Source organism: Podarcis liolepis (assembly GCF_965112155.1).
Source record: "Podarcis liolepis genome assembly, chromosome: 1".
NCBI classification, from domain to species: Eukaryota; Metazoa; Chordata; class Lepidosauria; order Squamata; family Lacertidae; genus Podarcis; species Podarcis liolepis.
In genome coordinates, this window is record NC_139554.1 from 105,497,822 (window position 1) to 105,517,152 (window position 19,331).

Below are 19,331 nucleotides of genomic sequence, written 5' to 3' on the forward strand. Positions count from 1 at the left end.
GGGGACAACTGTATACAGTAACTAAGCAGCCCCATATAAATTCAAAGGGATTGCAAGATTCATGCATACAAAGTTTTCAGAAAGATACAATCCTGCATGGGACAGGGCAATCCAATTGACAGGCTATCATTTGGGCAGTGCAAATAATATATCACACATAAGGTCCCTTGGCTTATTCATAGTTTAAAGTGTCCTGTCTAGATGTGGTGACCTAGGATACGGGGATTGCCCTTCTGACAGGAGACATAAGAGATTTCTTTTTTAATATTAAAACATTTATTCAAAAGTCACAATGAAGCTTTGTCCACTGCCATGATATCACAGAATGATCACTCCAATCCTCAGCGCTACATGTGATAGTGCCAGTGCATAACTGCAGTGCAGATGCTTCTATTACCCACAATCCCCATGGACCTGGGGTGGTTTTGCTCCCACCTAATGAGCAGTGCAGTATGGGAGGGCAAGGCAAGAGTGTGAGCATGACAATCCAAAAGCCAGGTTCATAGGCTCGCCTGCTTCTGCCTTTGAAGTGCCGTAAATCCCTGATGCCTCTATCGCAGAATGGCCAACCCACACTTTAATTTAGCCAGTAGGTGGCAGTGTTAAACTGGACCTGGGAGGTGTTGGGAAATATCAACCCCAACAAGACAGAACATCATCCCAAATGATAACAGGCTGGGCTCAAAGGAGGCTATAATCACAGTTGGGCCCTTGTCCCAGAGAAGCACCTGGACTCTAAGCTGAAACCTAGAACCACACAATGGCAGGAGTAGCAAATACTCTAGCTGCTGTGTTGAAGAGGGGGGAAAAGGCATCATTCATGATGCCATTGGTGGTTATTCCTCTCCTGATTTTTTATTTACTCCAACACATGTGTCTCTAAAACCATGTATGAAGGATATCCTTTACAGGGCTGTACAAACAACATCAGAAAACAGTATGCAAGATTCTGCAGACAGGAGCGAGACTTAAAAATGATGTGCGCCCTCTAGTGGATGAAGAACAATTCCCCTCCAAATCAACTCTTAAATCCAAATAAAGAAAGGTCCTCAAGAATTGCATCGGGTTATTTGAGGACTGCATATTTAAAATGCAAAAAAGAAGGAGAAGGGAAAACCACTCACCTAGGTCTGCTATGCAACACTGTCCGTTTTTCTTAACCAGGATATTTTTACTCTTCAAGTCTCGGTGAGCAATGGCAGGTTTCCCTTGGGTCCCAAATATCTCTATGTGCAAATGTGCAAGGCCACTAGCTATAGACAAGACTATCCGCAGGCAGCTCACTGTGTCGAGCGTCGTGAGTTGCAGATAGTCATACAAAGAGCCCATCTCATGGTAGTGGGTGATTAGCCACAACTGAGTGCTGGAATTCCGAGAGGTCATATCTGAGGCAATAAACCCTGAAAGAAGGAGAAGAAACACCAGGTGAACGATCAGGGGTTTCCTTCCCCCCACTATCTAAACTCTCTCCAGAATTAGGCCATGCAAGATGCAGGCTGCAGCGTCGTTTTCCTCAGTGTTAAATTCTAGCTTTCAAACCCACAATCTTAGCTTGCTGACTGAAAAGGCGTCTACAAAATGGCAATGCACATACAAGTCCGTTACTGCCAGTACTCTGAACCCAGGCCTACCAAGGCCTCAGCTGCACTACGCATTTAAAGCAGGATCATGGCTTCCTCCAAAGAATCCTGGGAGCTGTAGTTTGTTAAAGGTGCCGTGAGTTGTTACTCCCCCTCACGGAACTACAGTCCTCAGAGTGGCTTAACAGTCAAGCCTCCGTCCCAGGGAACTCTGGGAATTGTAGCTCCGTGAGGGGAACAGGGGACTCTCAGTTTTCTTAACAAACTACAGCTCCCAGGATTCTCTGGGGCAAGGCATGGCTGATTAAAGTGGTATGGTACTGCTTTAAATGTATGGTCTCTTCTGAATGTATGGTCTCTTCTGAATATACTGCATGGGGATAGGGAACCTCAGACCCACAGGGGCAAGCCACAAACCACAGCTCCTCTGAAGGACAAACCACACAACAGCCTCATCCTGCGCACTCCTCAAGTGATTTCACCTGCCTGGAATGTGTCTTTAAAATGTGGTACTGATTGCTTGCCTGGATAGACAGATAAGTTGCTAGTATATGTATGTATACAAACATACATGGGGCGGGGGCAGTTAGAAACTTTTGCATGGTCTGGAATGTACAACATTTAAGAACCGCATCAGTTGCTATGTCTCTGGTCCCAACCAACCACCAGCACACAGTCGCTAGATGGTTGCTCATGACAGGATGAGGCTGGTGGGCTGGGAAATGTTCCCCATCTCTAGCAAATATAGTCTGTTTTTAAGAGTCTGCTTCATCTTATTTGCAATGGAAATGTGTACTGAAATGACATACAGTGGTACCTCGGGTTACATACGCTTCAGGTTACATACACTTCAGGTTACAGACTATGCTAACCCAGAAATAGTGCTTCAGGTTAAGAACTTTGCTTCAGGATGAGAACAGAAATCGTGCTCCGGAGGCACGGCAGCAGCAGGAAGCCCCATTAGCTAAAGTGGTGCTTCAGGTTCACAACAGTTTCAGGTTAAGTACGGACCTCCAGAATGAATTAAGTACTTAACCAGAGGTACCACTGTATTGCTTAATACATAGGATTACAAAGAGGTATACTAAAAAACATTTTTATCATGGTGCACATATGGTATTTGGTCGGTGGGGGAATCATGCTCATGAGTATGGTTTTGCTAAGAGAAAACTGAATGCAAGGATATATTTCTGCAGGAGTCAAGTTTTTCTTGATGAAGGTGGATAAAAACTTAAGGGGGTGGAGAAAGCCTTGCACTACAGCGTTCAGTAGACTCAGGGTCCAGGTCTTTTTAAACGCTCCCCACGCCCTTATCTGTATACAAAAGCCATTAAGAAAATATCGCTCACCTAAAATGTTTTCGTGTCTCAGCAACACAGTATTGTACAATTCCGTTTCCCTGAACCAGGACTTCTCGTCTCGGGAAGAAAATATCTTTACTGCAACATTTTCTCCTTGCCACTGTCCTCTCCAGACCTCACCGTATCGACCTTTCCCTAGAACAGGCAAACAGATACACAGGATTTGAGCAGCAGTCTTCATTAAGCAAATAGTAAGATGGTTCCAGGCTAGACCAGAGCAGAGACTTGAAACTAAATCAACATTTTAAGGCACTTTAAAAACAAACCGTTCATGGTGCTCAGGCTCCAAGGCAAGAGATTCTCACTTCAGGATGTAGTTGGGTGGAGAGGAAACATAGCAAGGACTTTGGCCAAATATTACCAATAACGGAAGTTTTAAGACCAACTTCAGAGGCACATGGCTCTGAGATCAATTTAGGCCTTTTTCGTGGCGGCCCCTCTTCTGTACAATTTCCTCCCAAGGGCTATATGGCTGACTCCTTTGGTTCGGAGGTTTACAGAAAGGTTTTTTTTAATACCCACTTGTTTTCCTTGGCTTTTAATGAAATGCTTCATTTTAGAGGAGCTAATTGGGTGTTTTGTTTTGTTTTTCTTACAGGTGTTGATTTTATACAGTACATTTAAACCAGCTGTAGGGTTGCAATTTTTATGTTTCCGTGTTTGTTTAACAAAACTGTTCATTTGTTATTAACAGAAGCAGCTTTGGGGAAGCTATAGGCTTGACAGCTAGCTCAGAAACATCTGAAATAAATAAATCCCTGGCTGTACTTCTCATATCTTTCTATTTCAGCAAGCAGGCACCAGCAGTTACTAAAGGCTTGGAGCACTGGGAATGCTGATATCAGTTCCACCAATACCCCGCCCATAGGAACGTTGAAGATTCTGAGAACAAATTCAGGTGCATGTTAACTGTGTGGCTGCTTTTGGAAGCTGAATCTCATATGCCTTATATTCTTGCCATCGGCCCACAGTACTGCCTACCCTCCAGCAGTTTACCAAGTGGAGCTGCCATCCCCACTCACCCCCAGCCCTTGTATTGAAAATAATTCAACAGGTGAGGTCAAAGATTGGAAACTGTGGGCAAATGCATGCACAGTACACACTCCACCACTGAGCAGGGGAGACTTGCTAACTGATTTACACATGAAAATAGCGTTGCCTGTTTGCCACGCAGGAAGTAAAAGACATAATAACAGTAATAATGCATTGATGTATGTGGTAAATGAAGGCGACACAGTAGAAGGGAGCAGTACGTGAGCTGTACACTGGGGACCCTGGGTTCAACCCAAGCAGACTAAAATAAGCTTAATTCAACACAGTGCCACCTGCTTTCCTTGGCAGCTACACACGACTGACGCTGGTCTCTCGTTTCTTTACCTCGCCTTTGGCACATGTTCATCAGCAACAGGTGTAATCCAGGGTAACGGGACACACGACACCTTTGAGGCTCTTGGCGTTACACAGAAGGGACTTCCTGTCCAAAGATTCCACTCGCGACTCAATACAGACCAGCCGCTTAACCATTTGGCCTCTCTTTGAAACACAGACACACCGTTTTTTGAAAGTGCAACCCTATACGTATCTATTCAGAAGTAAACCCTTTTTGAGTTTAATGGGACTTACTTCCAGGTAGATGTGTACAGGATCGCACCCTTCTCCACAGCACGCACTCATACGTGCACACAACACAGAGGAACCCTCTGGGCCCTGTCCCAGGTAGAATAAGATTACTAACCCACACACTCCAACAACGTAATCTGCCGAGCCACCGTTCTTTGTACCAGGAAAGGAAGGCCAGAGCCACTTCCGGATGTACAGGTATGGTCCAACAAGTCCTGTGTGAAAAATAAGACCACATGTTTGGAACTAGAATTGAAATGGAACAGAAGCTGGCCTTCTGCCACCTCCCTCCCTTCAATTCATTTATTGAAGGCATTTTTCTTCCATTTACATTGCACTCAGGGACCTATTTGTCTGCCGTTTGGAAGGCTTAATCCACTCTGCAATGGCCTCTGTACCTGTAAATTGCATCCACTTTGGCCCAAAGGGGAGGGGGGGCTATAGCTGTTTTCCTAGTGAATGGAGAGTGTGTAGTTTTGTTTGTACAGAGCAGCTTGGAACACGAATTACAGATCAAATGTGAGAGAGCACGGAGTGACTCAGGGAAAAAATCGCAAATTAAAAAATGCACAGAAACAGATACAAGGTGGATCTACAATTTGCTCCCTGGTTTTCTGCACCACAAAAGGGAACTCTTCCTGCTAGGGAACGGTAGGCTAATAATTCCAGACCTTCCAAACCAGTAATTTACATTACTTTGCAATTATAGTATAGTTGATATATATTTTTAAAAGACATCCACCATCCAAACCAGTAAGAGGCTGAACTCCAGGGGTTACTGAAAACATATACGCAGCCATACATGTGTTGAAAAAAAGGACATATAAGCTGTGTGAACACATGCTAACAGAAGCCCCCTTCAGGCATTGCAATGAAGAGTTCAAGTAACACACGGGTGGGACATTGGGGAGACAAGAACCCCAATTACTAACTATTAAGAGAGAAAGTGTCTGCAGTAGGGAGTCTTCAGTATAGGTTTTCCTGGGTTCTAAAAATTCACAAGCAGGCTCCACTGGGATAGCTCTGTCGGTACAGCATGAGACTCTTAATCTCAGGGTGGTGGGTTTGAGCCCACACTGGGTAAAACATTCCTGGCTTGCAGGGGGTTGGACTAGATGACCCTCGTGGTCCCTTCCAATTCACAGTTCCATGATTCTATGAACGTGCACAAGATGCAGAAGGTTCTCCAACACAGACCTTTGAAGGAGGACGAGGGGAGCAGAGCTTGACACACTCACCCCCTGCTGGCCCCTCCTCCACCTAAAGTGGGTTTTTTCTTCATTGTAATGCAAATCTTCATTGTAATGCCTGAAAGCTTTTGTGACTGGCTTAACGCAGAGATTACTGAAATGTAATCCCCTTCTAACTGTCTATTGAGGTTTTAATGCAGTTTATCACCCAATTTGGAGAACTGCTCCTACTCAGCAGAGTTTTATATAATTTATGCCACTGGGGGAAGGTGGGGGCGGACTGATGTTCCCTCTTGGTTGGGAAGCTCATCTTTTTATAACTAGTTTATTAGAACTGTGGCATTTTGGAGTGGTGACTTCATCAAAAGGGGGGGGGGAGATACGAAGTTCAATAAACACTGCTTTAATTAATAATTATAATTACATCATTATCATTATCATTATTTTTATTAGACTCACCCTTAAGCAAAAACACGTGTAAGAGTCCCTAAAAGGAATGCCACCCTTAGATACTGAACTTTTAATAGGATTTGATAGAGCAGTCAAAATAGAACCGTTTACAGCTACATGCCTACGCACAGTGACCAAGGAATAAGTCCCATTTAACTCAACACAGCTTATGTCTGAAAATAAATATACAGGGTTACAACTGTTAAAGCCCAAAGAGGTTACTGAAATTTGACTGCTTAGAAACTTCCTGTTTTGGGCTTAAGCACTGAGCAGAAAACAGCTCAGAATAACAAAATCTGTAAATAAATAAAAAGTGTGTGTGTGTGTGTGTGTGTGTGTGTGTGTGTGTGTACACACCTTTGATATAGAGATATTAGCAAGTGCCATTAACTCAACAGGAAAAGGATTTGTATATTCTACTACAATCTTGTCCTGAAAAATGCATTTTAAATCACTCAGGTATAACCACAAGGTGGCAGCAAAACAATTTATATGCTCAGTTTTAAAGCATTTACCAAAGGAATGATGGATATCCTACTGATCCTGCCTTCAAAATATATAGTCATACCTCTAGCTGCGTTGGGTTCAGGTTGCGGATTTTCGGGTTGTGAGCGCGGCAAACCCGGAAGTGTATACTTCCGGGTTTTGCCATGTGCGCATGCGCAGAAGCATTCTGCGTGCTTCATGCATGCGCAGGAGAGCTCTACTGTGTCAGGCGCAGAAGCAGCGCTCTACTTAATTTTCGGGGTGTGAATGGCACCCTGGAACAGATTGCGTCCGTAAGTAGAGGTACCGCTTGTACAGCAGTCTTGAGGCCCTTGCTCCATGCCAACACTAATATGTGTTCATGCTATCAACTGTATAAACACACCACTTGCACATTGTGGTTAACTCACTTCTAATAAAAGCACCAGAATACATACAAGAATTAATGAGCTCAATCATCAGACTTCCTCCCTGTGTCATAATTCTCCCAGTGAAGCTGAACGTCTCAGACCCCTCTGCTGAGAATCAGAATCAGAAATGGGGAGTGCGCTCACGTCCTGTTTGCAGGATACCCATAGGTATTGGTTGGCCGCTGTGAGAACAGGACAGTGGGCTGGACAAGGTTTTGTCTTGAGCCAACAGGGATCTTCTTAAGCGAGCATTAAAAGTAATCCACAGAAGGTGGTGGTGGGAACAGAATTCAGCTCCTAATGACATTTTAGTTTTTAAGAGAGTGGGCAATGCCTACTCCAAGCTTATAAAAAGGTAGTTGGAGAAGGAGAAATGTTCACAAGTAACATTTTTGGCAGTCTGATCAAAAAATAAAAACAGCAGAATGCTTTCATAGGAATAACAGCAGACAAGATTTACTTACTGCCAGGGTGCTGTCACCAACGTTTGATGCTATGAGTCCCTCAATGGTTCCATATTCTGGATCCCTTGAATTGAGCCTTTCCATATGGTACTGTTTCACTTTTCGGATGATCAGCAACGTCACTGCAGAAAATATCAGGAGCGCCAGAACTGATGCTACAACAAATATGATAAGTGTTTCCGTGGTGTAACCCACAGCTTCCCCTTGAAGTGGGTGCCCTTCACATAAAAACAAAAAGAAAGAACAGAAGGTAAGTCAAATCTTAAATGCTGGGAATTTTGACAAAAGTCCATTGAAAAGACAGATAGAAGGACACTCGCTTGTGTACATTTACTGTAAATTCTTATTTTAAAACCCCCACACAATTGAATTGGAGAATTCAGTTGTCTCAGAAGGACTCGGTGTGCTGAAGAAGGTTTTGGGGAGGAGGGAGACTCAGCACCTGGCTATCAAAAAAATGAGAAGCTATAACCTAGAAGTGTGAAATCTTTCTTTCCAGCTCTGGTGTTAACTCCAATATCTGGTAGACTCTGAAAAACAGCCCAGCAGGCTAAATGGGAACCCAGCTGGAGCTCTTGAACTTTGCGAGGCCAGCTCTTCCATGGATACTTGCATCCTGTGCTCTGACAGAATACAGTACTCTATATTCCTTATTTTTAATTATGTTTTATTTTCTTACATTTATATTCTGCTTTCTGACATAATGGAAGTCCACATGGATTCCAACCGATCACCCATCCAGGCCAGGTCTGAACCTACCAAGCTTTTCTCAAACAAGTGGACCCTGGTGGTCCCCCTGGTACCACACAACGTGCCTCTTTTTTAGGGCCTCTCTGCACTTATCATTTATAAGTGGTACAACTGCTCTTTGAGCTAATGTTTTCAAGAGTGAATTGGGAGCTGATTGCCTGCATCTCTGGTCACATGTCATTGTTATTAGAGAGCGAGCGTAGGGTTTTCTTCTCCACACTAATGGTGAGTTGTGCCTGAACTGAGATAAGTTCCAGGGTTGTGGTCACACCCCTTAAGGACCTTATGTGGTAGCAACTATACCACTATGAATAGGAAGTGTGGAAGGGCCCTTACACTTGTATCCCACCTGGTTTGTTACATTCATAGTCCCACCAACTTCCATCTCATTTTCCGTTTTTAGATTTCAGTTTGTTCTTCGTACAGTATAAGCTACTCCTGGTTCCTGTGGGGAGCAGTTTGGTATCTGTGGAATCTCCCTGTGTTGTATAAAACCCTGATTTTCCAGTGTGGAGAGCCTCCACAGATACAGGAGCTTCTTGCTTCAAGAACTCTCCAACTTGGGAGGCCAGATCGAGAACACGAATTCCTGCCACACCCCTCACATGTCCACTTTCCCCTATCTGGAATGCCTGGAGAGGCCTATACAATTGCCTCTCACACAGAGACTGCGGTCCTTAATTTTCCAAATCATCACTATTGGTCAATATGCTTCCACACACCATGACCAACCTTTCCTCCCTTCTCTTTCATGTACAGTGGTACCTCGGGTTACAGACGCTTCAGGTTACAGACTCCGCTAACCCAGAAATAGTACCTCGGGTTAAGAACTTCAGGATGAGAACAGAAATCATGTGGTGGCGGCGCAGTGGCAGCAGGAGGCCCCATTAGCTAAAGTGGTACCTCAGGTTAAGAACAGTTTCAGGTTAAGAACGGACCTCCAGAACAAATTAAGTTCTTAACCTGAGTTACAACTGTATTCAATTTCCGGAGATGTCACACATGTTCCAAGGCCACAGATCCCATAAGATCATAGACCTCAAGTCAAAGACAGTGAGCTTATTATAAGAAACGCTTTGCTAATAATATGAAATTTGTTTGCCAGAGAATAAGACTTTCACCTTTCGTCGGCAGCTGTGCTGTGATGTTCATGTTACACAGGTTACCCTGACAGCATTCGACCGCTTGATCAGGGGAAGGAGGTGTTTTACATGTCATTTTCCCTTGTTCGTAGACTTGGAAGCAGCCCTTCTGATACACTTTAGCGCCATTGTTGATGCTCAAAGAGGCAAAGCACTGGTGGCCTCTGCAGCGGTCGCCATTCACACATGACGTGCCTTCACACACACAGTCGTAGTTAATCAAGGTAGGTTTGTGCTCTTCATCTGCATGGGGGAAGAAGGGAGGAAAACACCATTTCATTAGGCGACTTATACATGTAACAAATGCATTATGATTTTTTGAAAAATAAAAATTAGCTGGCTCTGCCAACTTTTAGTTCATTCTCCCCTCCGAGAGGAGTAGAATCATAGAACTGAAAGGGACCCCCGAGGGACATCTAGTCCAACCCCCTGCAATTCAGGAATCACGGCATGTGGTTCCCCATTCAGTTTAGAACCATACCAGACCCTGCTAAGCTTTGGAAATGTGCCAGCAGTTTTATTGATGCACCACTAGGAGGAGAATGAGAAGAAACTGCAAACTCATCAACATTTCACACTACAAAGAAGGCTGGTGGATTCTGATGACTTTATGCTTTTGAGTGTGTAAATCAAACATTTGGGGGTTGGGTTGTCTCTTCACAATGGGTGATATTTGTACACAAAACTGAATGGAGCTCAACAGCAACTAATGCAAATTGGCACAAAGTCTTTATTTCCAAAGATTACAAATACATCAACCTCTTTAACAACTTCCAAGAGTTGGGAAGTGCACTCTGGAAAGTTTTGAGCAAACCAAAAAGACCTTGGTATCTCTAAAATGCCCCCCCCCGAAATATGCATGGCCCCACTCTTTAGGGAAGGGATGAGAAACGTTTTGGGCTTCCTGGGCAAGATCCTTAAAGGATTGGCCTCGCAGCCAAAACTGACAGGTGAGTGGAGGCACCCAACTGTCAATCACTTAACATTATAATGACATCAGACGCAAGGTGCTTTGAAGTCCCAAAGTTGAGCTTTCAAAGCACCTTGAAAGGTGCTGCCAAAACAAAAGTGTTTTCCCCTCCATTTGTTTTAGCAAGGGATTCCAAAGCAAGACCCTTCCTGAATCAGCTGAGAGGTAGGGGTTAAATTCTGCTCTGATGACTGGGAAGCAGCAGGCGCAGCTGAAACCGGATTTCACCCCACCCACCAACTGATGCTACTTGTGGTTTGTGAGAAATGGCCTTGCAGGCCAACTTGGGACACCCTGGAGGGGTCAAAATTGGCCCAGAGGTTAAGGAGAAGTCTCGAAAACTCTTTTATTCTGGTTTTTGGCTTCACTGAGGTGCTGTTATGGCCATTAAAAAATAACAGTTCTATTGGCTGACATTTTTATGTTAACTGTTTTTACTGCCATTTTAAAACCTTGGGGTGTTATCCAACTAAGTCAGAATAGGCACCATGGAATCAATGAATTTAAGTAACTTAAGCTCATTTATTTCAATGGGTCAACTCTCAGTATGACTAGTATTGGGTATCACCCTTGAATTTTAATGTAGTATTTTATTGATTTGTTGTAACCTTCTCTGGAAGAGTATACACTCTAAATGGCAGGCTAGAAACCCATTAAATAGTAATAAATAATACATAGCCACTCAGAATCTCTCTATCCTATAAAGGTGTCAACGTTGCTGATGTAAAACCTAATTACCCAATCACATTAGGCCTATTCTCTAGAATGCATCCCACACATCTTGTCAATTCAGATGACATGCAAACTATATTTAGCAAAAACCATTGTTTAGAATCCAATTTCAAACCATAGTTTATGATTCCAGTTTGCCATCCACGCACAAACTGTGGTTTGTCAATTCAGACCCCCTTCCTTAACTGCGGTTTTCAACATCATCTGAAGTTCGCTATTTGTGCAAAACTAATAGCCAGCACAACACACAGAGCCTAGGACCGGCCGATCAGAAGGTCGGCGGTTCGAATCCCTGCAAAGGGGTGAGCTCCTGTTGCTCGGTCCCTGCTCCTGCCAACCTAGCAGTTCGAAAGCACGTCAAAAGTGCAAGTAGATAAATAGGTACCGCTCCGGTGGGAAGGTAAACGACATTTTTGTGTGCTGCTCTGGTTCGCCAAAAGCGGCTTAGTCGTGCTGGCCACATGACCCAGAGCTGTACGCTGGCTCCCTCGGCCAATAAAGCGAGATGAGCACCGCAATCCTAGAGTCGGACACGACTGGACCTAATGGTCAGGGGTCCCTTTACCTTTTACTAATAGCCAGCACAACACACTGCCTACAGGAGATTTTATGCTTCTACACTCTTCCTTTCTAGTCCAGATGTTCCTGAGAAAGCAGTGCTGAATCCTATCATAGCAGTTTGAATCTGGAAAGCAGCCAATCTATCACTTATCACTTTTGCAACAGGCTAAAAAGGCAATAGCAGTCAATTGTTACACAAGAGAATGCATGTGTATACAACAAATACTCCACCCAAAGGATAAACCAAATTCTTATCTTTTTTTATAACTATTTCAGGAGGAAAGCAAAGTTTGCTAGTTTTTATGCAAGCAACCAGCCCGAACACATCTAGCAGAAGTGGATTTTCAAACGGAGTATGGTTGAGGAGTCACTGCATTTAAAAATGTACAGACTTCATTACAAATTAATTAAGAATCACACAGAACAGAGAGAAGCAAAACAATATCCAGGTGTGCTTTGGTCAGTTTTCAACACAAGTCTCACCTTTACATACCAGGCGGATCTTTTCATTCATTAGCAGTCCTATGGACTCCCAACCAGCTCTTATTTGTATTTATTCATTAATATATAGCTTTAAATCTGATCTAATATACCGTATTTTTCGCCCTATAGGACGCACTTTTTCCACTCCAAAAATGAAGGGGAAATGTGTGTGCGTCCTATGGGGCGAATGCAGGCTTTCGCTGAAGCCTGGAGAGCAAGTGGGGTCGGTGCGCACCGACCCCTCTCACTCTCCAGGCTTCGGGAAGCTATCCGCTAGCCGTGGGAGACGCAGCTCTCCCACGGCTAGCGGAGAGCTTGCCGGCACCCAGAAGCTTGGGGCGTTCTGAGCTTCGGGCTTTGCGCAGCCCTCCGCTAGCCATGGGAGAGCTGCGTGAAGTTGCGCGGCTCTCCCACGGCTAGCGGAGAGCTTGCTGACACCCAGAAGCTTGGGGTGTGCTGAGCTTTGGGCTTCGCGCAGCCCTCCGCTAGCCATGGGAGAACTGTGCGACTTCGCGCAGCTCTCCCACGGCTTGCGGATAGCAGCCTGTTCTGGGGGCTGGGGTCGGGGGAAGCTCAGGCTTCCCCCGCCCCAGCCCCGTACCTGGGGGGGGGGGAATAATTTCCCCCCCTTTATTTCCCCCCAAAAAACTAGGTGCGTCCTATGGGGTGAAAAATACGGTATGTACACATTGGGAAAGATTATGATGCCGCCTGAAAGGGACACAGTGTTCCCTTAAACTTTCCATGACACATCAGCTGCTCTAAAATCATTAGTCTTACCATTTGGGGTGTGTGTGTGTGTGTGTGTGTGTGTGTGTGTTTTCGTGTGTATGTGTGCGCACATGCTAGGTATGGTTGCACCTTCAACAGGTTTGTGTGCAAACATGGATAGAAGACATAAGCGCATGTTCCCCATGACACCATCCCCTTTTGGCCAATCTACTGGCATATAGTCACCAGCAGAATGGCTCCTCTATCCACAGTATCTGGCATGTTCTACCAGGTTATATTCCATGTAGGAAGAATAGTTTGACGTCCAGTGGCACAGCGGGGCTTCCACCAAACACTACAGCTCAGGGATGTGGAATCTGTGGCCTTGTGCTGTTGGACTGCAACTCCCATCATCCCTGGTCACTTGCCATGCTGGTTGGGGCTGATGGGAACTGGAGTCCAGCATCATATGCCAGGCCACAAGGTGCCCCCATCCATAATACAGTCTCTTAGCCAAAAGGATCTCCAGGATTATGCCCTAAAGCTCCAGCTGTTAAATTCTTTCAGCCACTGTTCAATACCTCGCAAGATCAGTTGCCACACCAACCAAGGCACATAACTAGCCTTCTAAAAATTTTTGGTAGTTTTTTAAACACAGAGAGAGACACATATATCACATTTGGAAAACGTTGAGAATATTACTGGAAGCGAAACAGATATTTAGCACAGTTATATTTTTATATAACAAAATGATTGCGCATCCTCTGGAAATGGTGAAAGGAAAGCCATTCAAGTCAACTTGTCTTGTTAGCAAAGCAAAGCAATTTCTTTCTTTCTTTTTTCAATCTAGCTTTAATAGCAGCCATACTGGCTTAAACAGGAGGGGGAAAATAGCATATGGTCACTAAGCAAAACAAAGCTAATTGCACAAAGCAGCATCTAAAAATAATTCACAGCATGGACCCTGGTTTTCAGTTCCAGCACAGGTTTTATTTTCGAGTATACAGCCTGTAATTCAAATGGGCTGTTGTTGTTTTCTTTAACGGCAGTTCTACCACCACCAATCATTCCAAAACACTTTTCATCTAGAGAAAGGCACCTCCACTCCATTTCAATACACAAATTGGAATATCCATCTCAAGCTGGGGAGTAATTAGAACACAGTTCAGGCATTCATATGTTCTAAGTCTTTTCATGATAACTGAATTCATGTGCAATGGATCAGGTATTGATATCTGGGGAGGAGAGGGGAAAATGGGTCTGATCTATACATAGAAAATTCTGACCATCTAACAACTTCTTCTGACCATTAGATCTGGATTGGTGTCTGAATGCAGTGGTGGGTAGGATAAGGATCAACAACCCCAGGATTGCAAGCATTTATGCATTAAATACAAATTATTCATTTGGGAGAGATTGAGCTACAGTCATCAGTTTATTATAAAATACTGTCCCTAACATTGTCTTGAGACCTGCAACCATTGGCCAAAGCTCAGGCAAGGAGACTTTTGGGAAGACTGGTGGCACACCACCAAAAACCCAATTCCTTCCTGCAAACCCATCCTTGGGAACAGACATTTCAGATTAAGTGGCTCCTGGGTGGAACACCTAGGCGAGGGAATGGCACCACAGCAGACCACTGCAACCACGCTCATTTCCCACTCCCAGGCTTAGGAGGCTGCTGCCACACAGGAAGGGAGATGGGCACAACCACTTTGTCTCTGTTATAACTTTGCATTTTATGAAGGATATAACAATTTCTGAACAGGAAATGCATTCACCAATGGTTAAGAGGAGCCCTGCCAGATCAGACCAAGATCCTCTCTTAGCCCAGCATCCTGCTCGCCATCATGGCTGATCCAACGCCAAACAGGAAGCTCACAAGCAGGAACTGATGGCAATGATCTTAACATAACCATAACGAACCATTAGATAATGACATTTCCCCTCACCCTTTGGTCTTGGCCCTCAACACCTTGGCCAGCCATCCAGACCAAAGGTGCACAAAAGCTGTCGAAACATCTACCCACAAGTGAACCAATATGATCTTTCAAAGCCAATTTTCTCTTGATAACAAAACAATTTTTCACATTAAAAAAAAATCATATGTGAACTTCCACAGGATATTTCTGATTCCTTAGGGTTAGGGTGAACCTTCTTCTCTCCCCGCCCATTTATTTGACGGTGAAGTTCAAACACAACTGGGAGATTCTTCTTTTACAGATTAAAAGGGTAAAGGTAAAGGGACCCCTGACCATTAGGTCCAGTCGTGGCTGACTCTGGGGTTGCAGCTCTCATCTCGCTTTATTGGCCGAGGGAGCTGGCGTACATGTCATGTGGTCATGTGGCCAGCATAACTAAGGCGCTTCTGGCGAACCAGAGCAGCGCACGGAAACACCGTTTACCTTCCTGCCAGAGCGGTACCTATTTATCTACTTGCACTTGACGTGCTTTCGAATTGCTAGGTTGGCAGGAGCAGGGACCGAGCAACGGGAGCTCACCCCATCACAGGAATTTGAACCGCCAACCTTCTGATCGGCAAGTCCTAGGCTCTGTGGTTTAACCCACAGCACCACCCCTGTCCCTATTAAAAGCGTACAACAGGCCTAATCCAAATTAGGCAGGACTTTGTACTCTGCTTTGTCACTATTCCCTAACTGGGAACTCTTTTCACATTCAGTAAATACACAGGAAAAACAAGAGTGTGCGCCAAGACAGAAAATGAACGTAAACAAAAAGAATAAGTTTTAAAAGTGTGCATGAATGCTACAACCTGTGTCATAACATAACTGCTAGGGTAATAGGGCTTTGCAATGTCCACTGTGTAATTTTGTGTGCCATTTATTAGTTCAGGTACTGGGTCAAGACAAGTTACGTGGCTGTTTGAGTTACCACATTCCAAAGAGTAGTGGCATGAAAATCACAAGTGGAAACCAGTAGCCGTTACGGCTTCCTGCCACCATGCTAAAGACCAGGTGTTCTTTAAAAAATAAAAAAGGAGGGAAGGAAAGGACCACCCCACACATTTAAAGCACTACAGTGGTACCTCTGGTTACATACTTAATTCGTTCCGGAGGTCCATTCTTAACCTGAAACTGTTCTTAACCTGAAGCACCACTTTAGCTAATGGGGCCTCCTGCTGCCGCCACACCGCCAGAGCACAATTTCTGTTCTCATCCTGAAGCAAAGTTCTTAACCCGAGGTACTATTTCTGGGTTAGTGGAGTCTGTAAACTGAAGTGTATGTAACCTGAAGCGTATGTAACCTGAAGTGTATATAACCCAAGGTACCACTGTATATTCATGGACAGTCCATCAATCTTTACCAGACCAGACAAACAGCAGCATTAACAACAACATATACTACGAAGGTGTAATGTGTAATATTCATGAAGAAACCTGGGAAATGTAGTTCCAAGTCTGCTGACCACACAGAGGTTAGGCTTCTGGTAGCCTTAACAAACTATAGTTCCCAGGGTTATCCATTACTGTGGTATAATAGTGCTTTAAATGTATGGCGTGGATGTAACCAAGTAGACTATGTCCCAAATAGGGCTGTATGGTAAATAAGTGCCTATATGGACAAGAGCAAGTTCTTGCACACTACAAATATATTTGAGGTACCTTCATTATTTCACCCTGCCTAAGAGAACAAGTTCAACAACCCAGTCTTAAAAGGATATAACTTAAGAAAATGAACAAGGCAAGAGCACATAGGCCATGGTTATGCTGCAAGGCCCAAGGTCAAGATGTCAACAAAGGAAGTGTGGGGTGGGGTGGGGCAAAATGTCATGGATTGTTCCACTACCCCCCCCCCCAGTTTATTCAGAACAGACATAAATTTCCTCCCTGTGCACAGAATGCACTTCTTAGAAAACACCCGCACAAACATCTGCTTGCTTGCAAATGGAAGAGATAAAGGACAAGGCCAGGGCAGTCTCCTCAATAGGCTAGTTTTCCAAGAAGTTGATAAGGGCACTTCCATACAAAAGCAATTGCTACGTACATCCTGGGAAGCTACAAGTCCTAGATATTTGACTTAAGAGTTCAAATGGACTCCACAAAAAGCGTAGCCGTGGTCCTAACCAATAAGAATACCGGTGGGTGGGTAGCAGGGCCCCATTCCAGTTCCTGGACCAAATGCAGATATGTTGAATCTGGAGGGGGCAGGGTTGGGGCTTTCCCTTCCCATAGGAGTTGCTCAAAGTCCCACAGCACCTTATAAGCAAAGCAAGCTTCATACCTTGAGACATATGAACTAATTTATTCAGGCCATCACTAAAGAATAGCTCTAACTTGTGTTAAAATCCTTTATCTCCCCCTAATGATGGTTTTTGTGACCAGTTCACTCTTTTGAAATAGTTTTCCTGGCATTGCTCCTTGACATCTTGTCAAGGAGATGACAGACGGCCTTCTCAATAGTGCTGCCCGCCCTGTGGAACTCCCTCCCATCAGATGTCAAGGAAACGAACAACTATCTGACTTTTAGAAGACATCTGAAGGCAACCTTGTATCAGGAAATTTTTATGTCTAATGTTTTACCATTTTTTATGTGCTCTAAGATATCCAGAGTGGTTGGGGAAACCCAGCCAGATTGGGCGGGGTATAAATATTATTGTTATTATTATTATTATTTGAAGATTTTTGTCTCTCTGCCCTTCGACTATTCCTTGCCACTGGCTGCACTGGCAGAGCTGACAGGGGCTGTGGTCAAATAGCCATTCAGGATCCAAGCTTTAAAGAGCCAAGTTGGATTTTGTTAACCCACAGAATAGTGCCTCTTACTGGGGTCAAGTAATGCCTGGCTTTTCAAGCACGAAGAATCTATACAGATAACAGAAAGACTGCATAATGGGTTCCACAAGACGTTCTTGGGACTTTCAGAGACTTTCGCCTGTATGTTCACCTCTGACCAAAGCAAGTCTGCAGGCAAACTATAAGTCCTATCACTAATCGAAAGGGAGGGGAGATAGGAAAGCAGCTCTCCATGCAAAAAAAAAAAAAAATTGAACATCTCAAGACTAAAACAAAACATGGAAGGGATGCTTGACTCATGCTGATCCACATTTTCCATCTACTTTCTACCCTAACTTTAAGGACAGGCCAAGTGTTCAATGCTTCAGTTTTTGGGACATGTTTTCCTCTCAGTTTTGCAGCTGAAAAAAAATGGTGTTGTGTCAGTGATCTATTTATACAGCTAGACAGGCACACTGAGGTTGAATTACCTCATCTTCCTCCCCAAATGGTTCTCTTTCAGGAAAATCATTACAGCAGCAGCACTCAAGAGTCCACAGCTACAATCCCCTCATTTTGTTTGAGAAGTTCTATCATACTAGAAGGGCCAACTGCAGGGTAATAAAAATGGGAATAATCCCACTCATCTTGAAATTCACCAGCTCTCTTAAAGCAATGTTGCATGCACACATTATTCACTGTACATTTTTAAAAATAATATTTAGAACATGGGTAGGGTTATCCCTCTGGTGTGTGTTTTTAAAAAGCAGCAATGTATTCAATTTCCAAGATATATTTCATTCAGAAATCTTAGTACATCTCAGCAAGAGATTCACTAACAGGTTCATATTGAATAATTTTACACTGGTGCCACATAAATGAGGAACCACACACTGTCAGCCACTATGGAAATAAATTTGTTCTCATTTTCATTTTCTTCCCTTTGGATCTGACATTAACACACCTACTTATTCACCCTCACTTCTATATGAAGCAAACAATGAACCAAAGAATGGAAAGAGAAACAAAATATGAACAAGGGCAAAGTCTATAAGGAAGTATCAAACTGGAACATGGGCCAGGATAGGGTGGAAGAGGAAGCATTTGCCCAAGATTTAAAATGCATAGATAGAGATACTCTAGAGAGGCTTTCAGAGGGGCTTAATATTTTTTGCTAGTGCAGATTATGTCAACCAAGTATTTTTCACAAGACATTATTCTGCCATCTAATGAGATTCATTACATAAATATATAAAGGCAACCAACAGATGTTCTCTTATTAGCTTTAATGCGGATACCTTGCTACTTTTAATGTGAGGGTGGTGGAATAAGAGAGTCTGGTGAAGGGTAGATAATAATTTTTTATAATTATTATCATTAAATTGTGAGATTTACAGGTTTCAAATCTGGCCCATGAAGCCAGAAAGGTTCCCCAACTGTGTCTAAAGGGATTTATTTGGGGGGGGGGGTGAGCAAAGCAAGCAAGTGTGCAGCCCCTATCCTTGTAAGAACTTTCTGTCCCTTCCCTCACAAATATTCACACTCAGGAGACAGCAAGTGTGCCGCAGAAGAAGAAAAGTACTTGGGTGGTAGAGTGAATAAGTCAGAGGGAGGAAAACACTCTTTGTCCTCTATTCCCTCTCCAAATTTATGGTACCCACTACTGTACTCCAAAATTTACAACACAC

The 19,331-nt window shown here is 43.8% G+C and overlaps 1 protein-coding gene across 3 annotated transcripts in view; it reads right to left on the bottom strand.

Annotated features, from left to right (window-relative positions):
- ACVR1 (activin A receptor type 1) overlaps positions 1–19,331 on the bottom strand; it is a 71,602-nt gene that overhangs the window by 13,000 nt on the left and 39,271 nt on the right. For all 3 annotated transcript variants that reach the window (XM_083494300.1, XM_083494298.1, XM_083494299.1), the window contains exons 3-7: positions 9,433–9,696; positions 7,562–7,779; positions 4,677–4,776; positions 2,930–3,076; positions 1,125–1,400 (exon numbers count right to left, since the gene is read on the bottom strand). In XM_083494300.1, the coding sequence (XP_083350426.1) occupies positions 1,125–1,400; positions 2,930–3,076; positions 4,677–4,776; positions 7,562–7,779; positions 9,433–9,696 (1,005 nt within the window). The remainder of the gene's footprint in view (positions 1–1,124; positions 1,401–2,929; positions 3,077–4,676; positions 4,777–7,561; positions 7,780–9,432; positions 9,697–19,331) is intronic.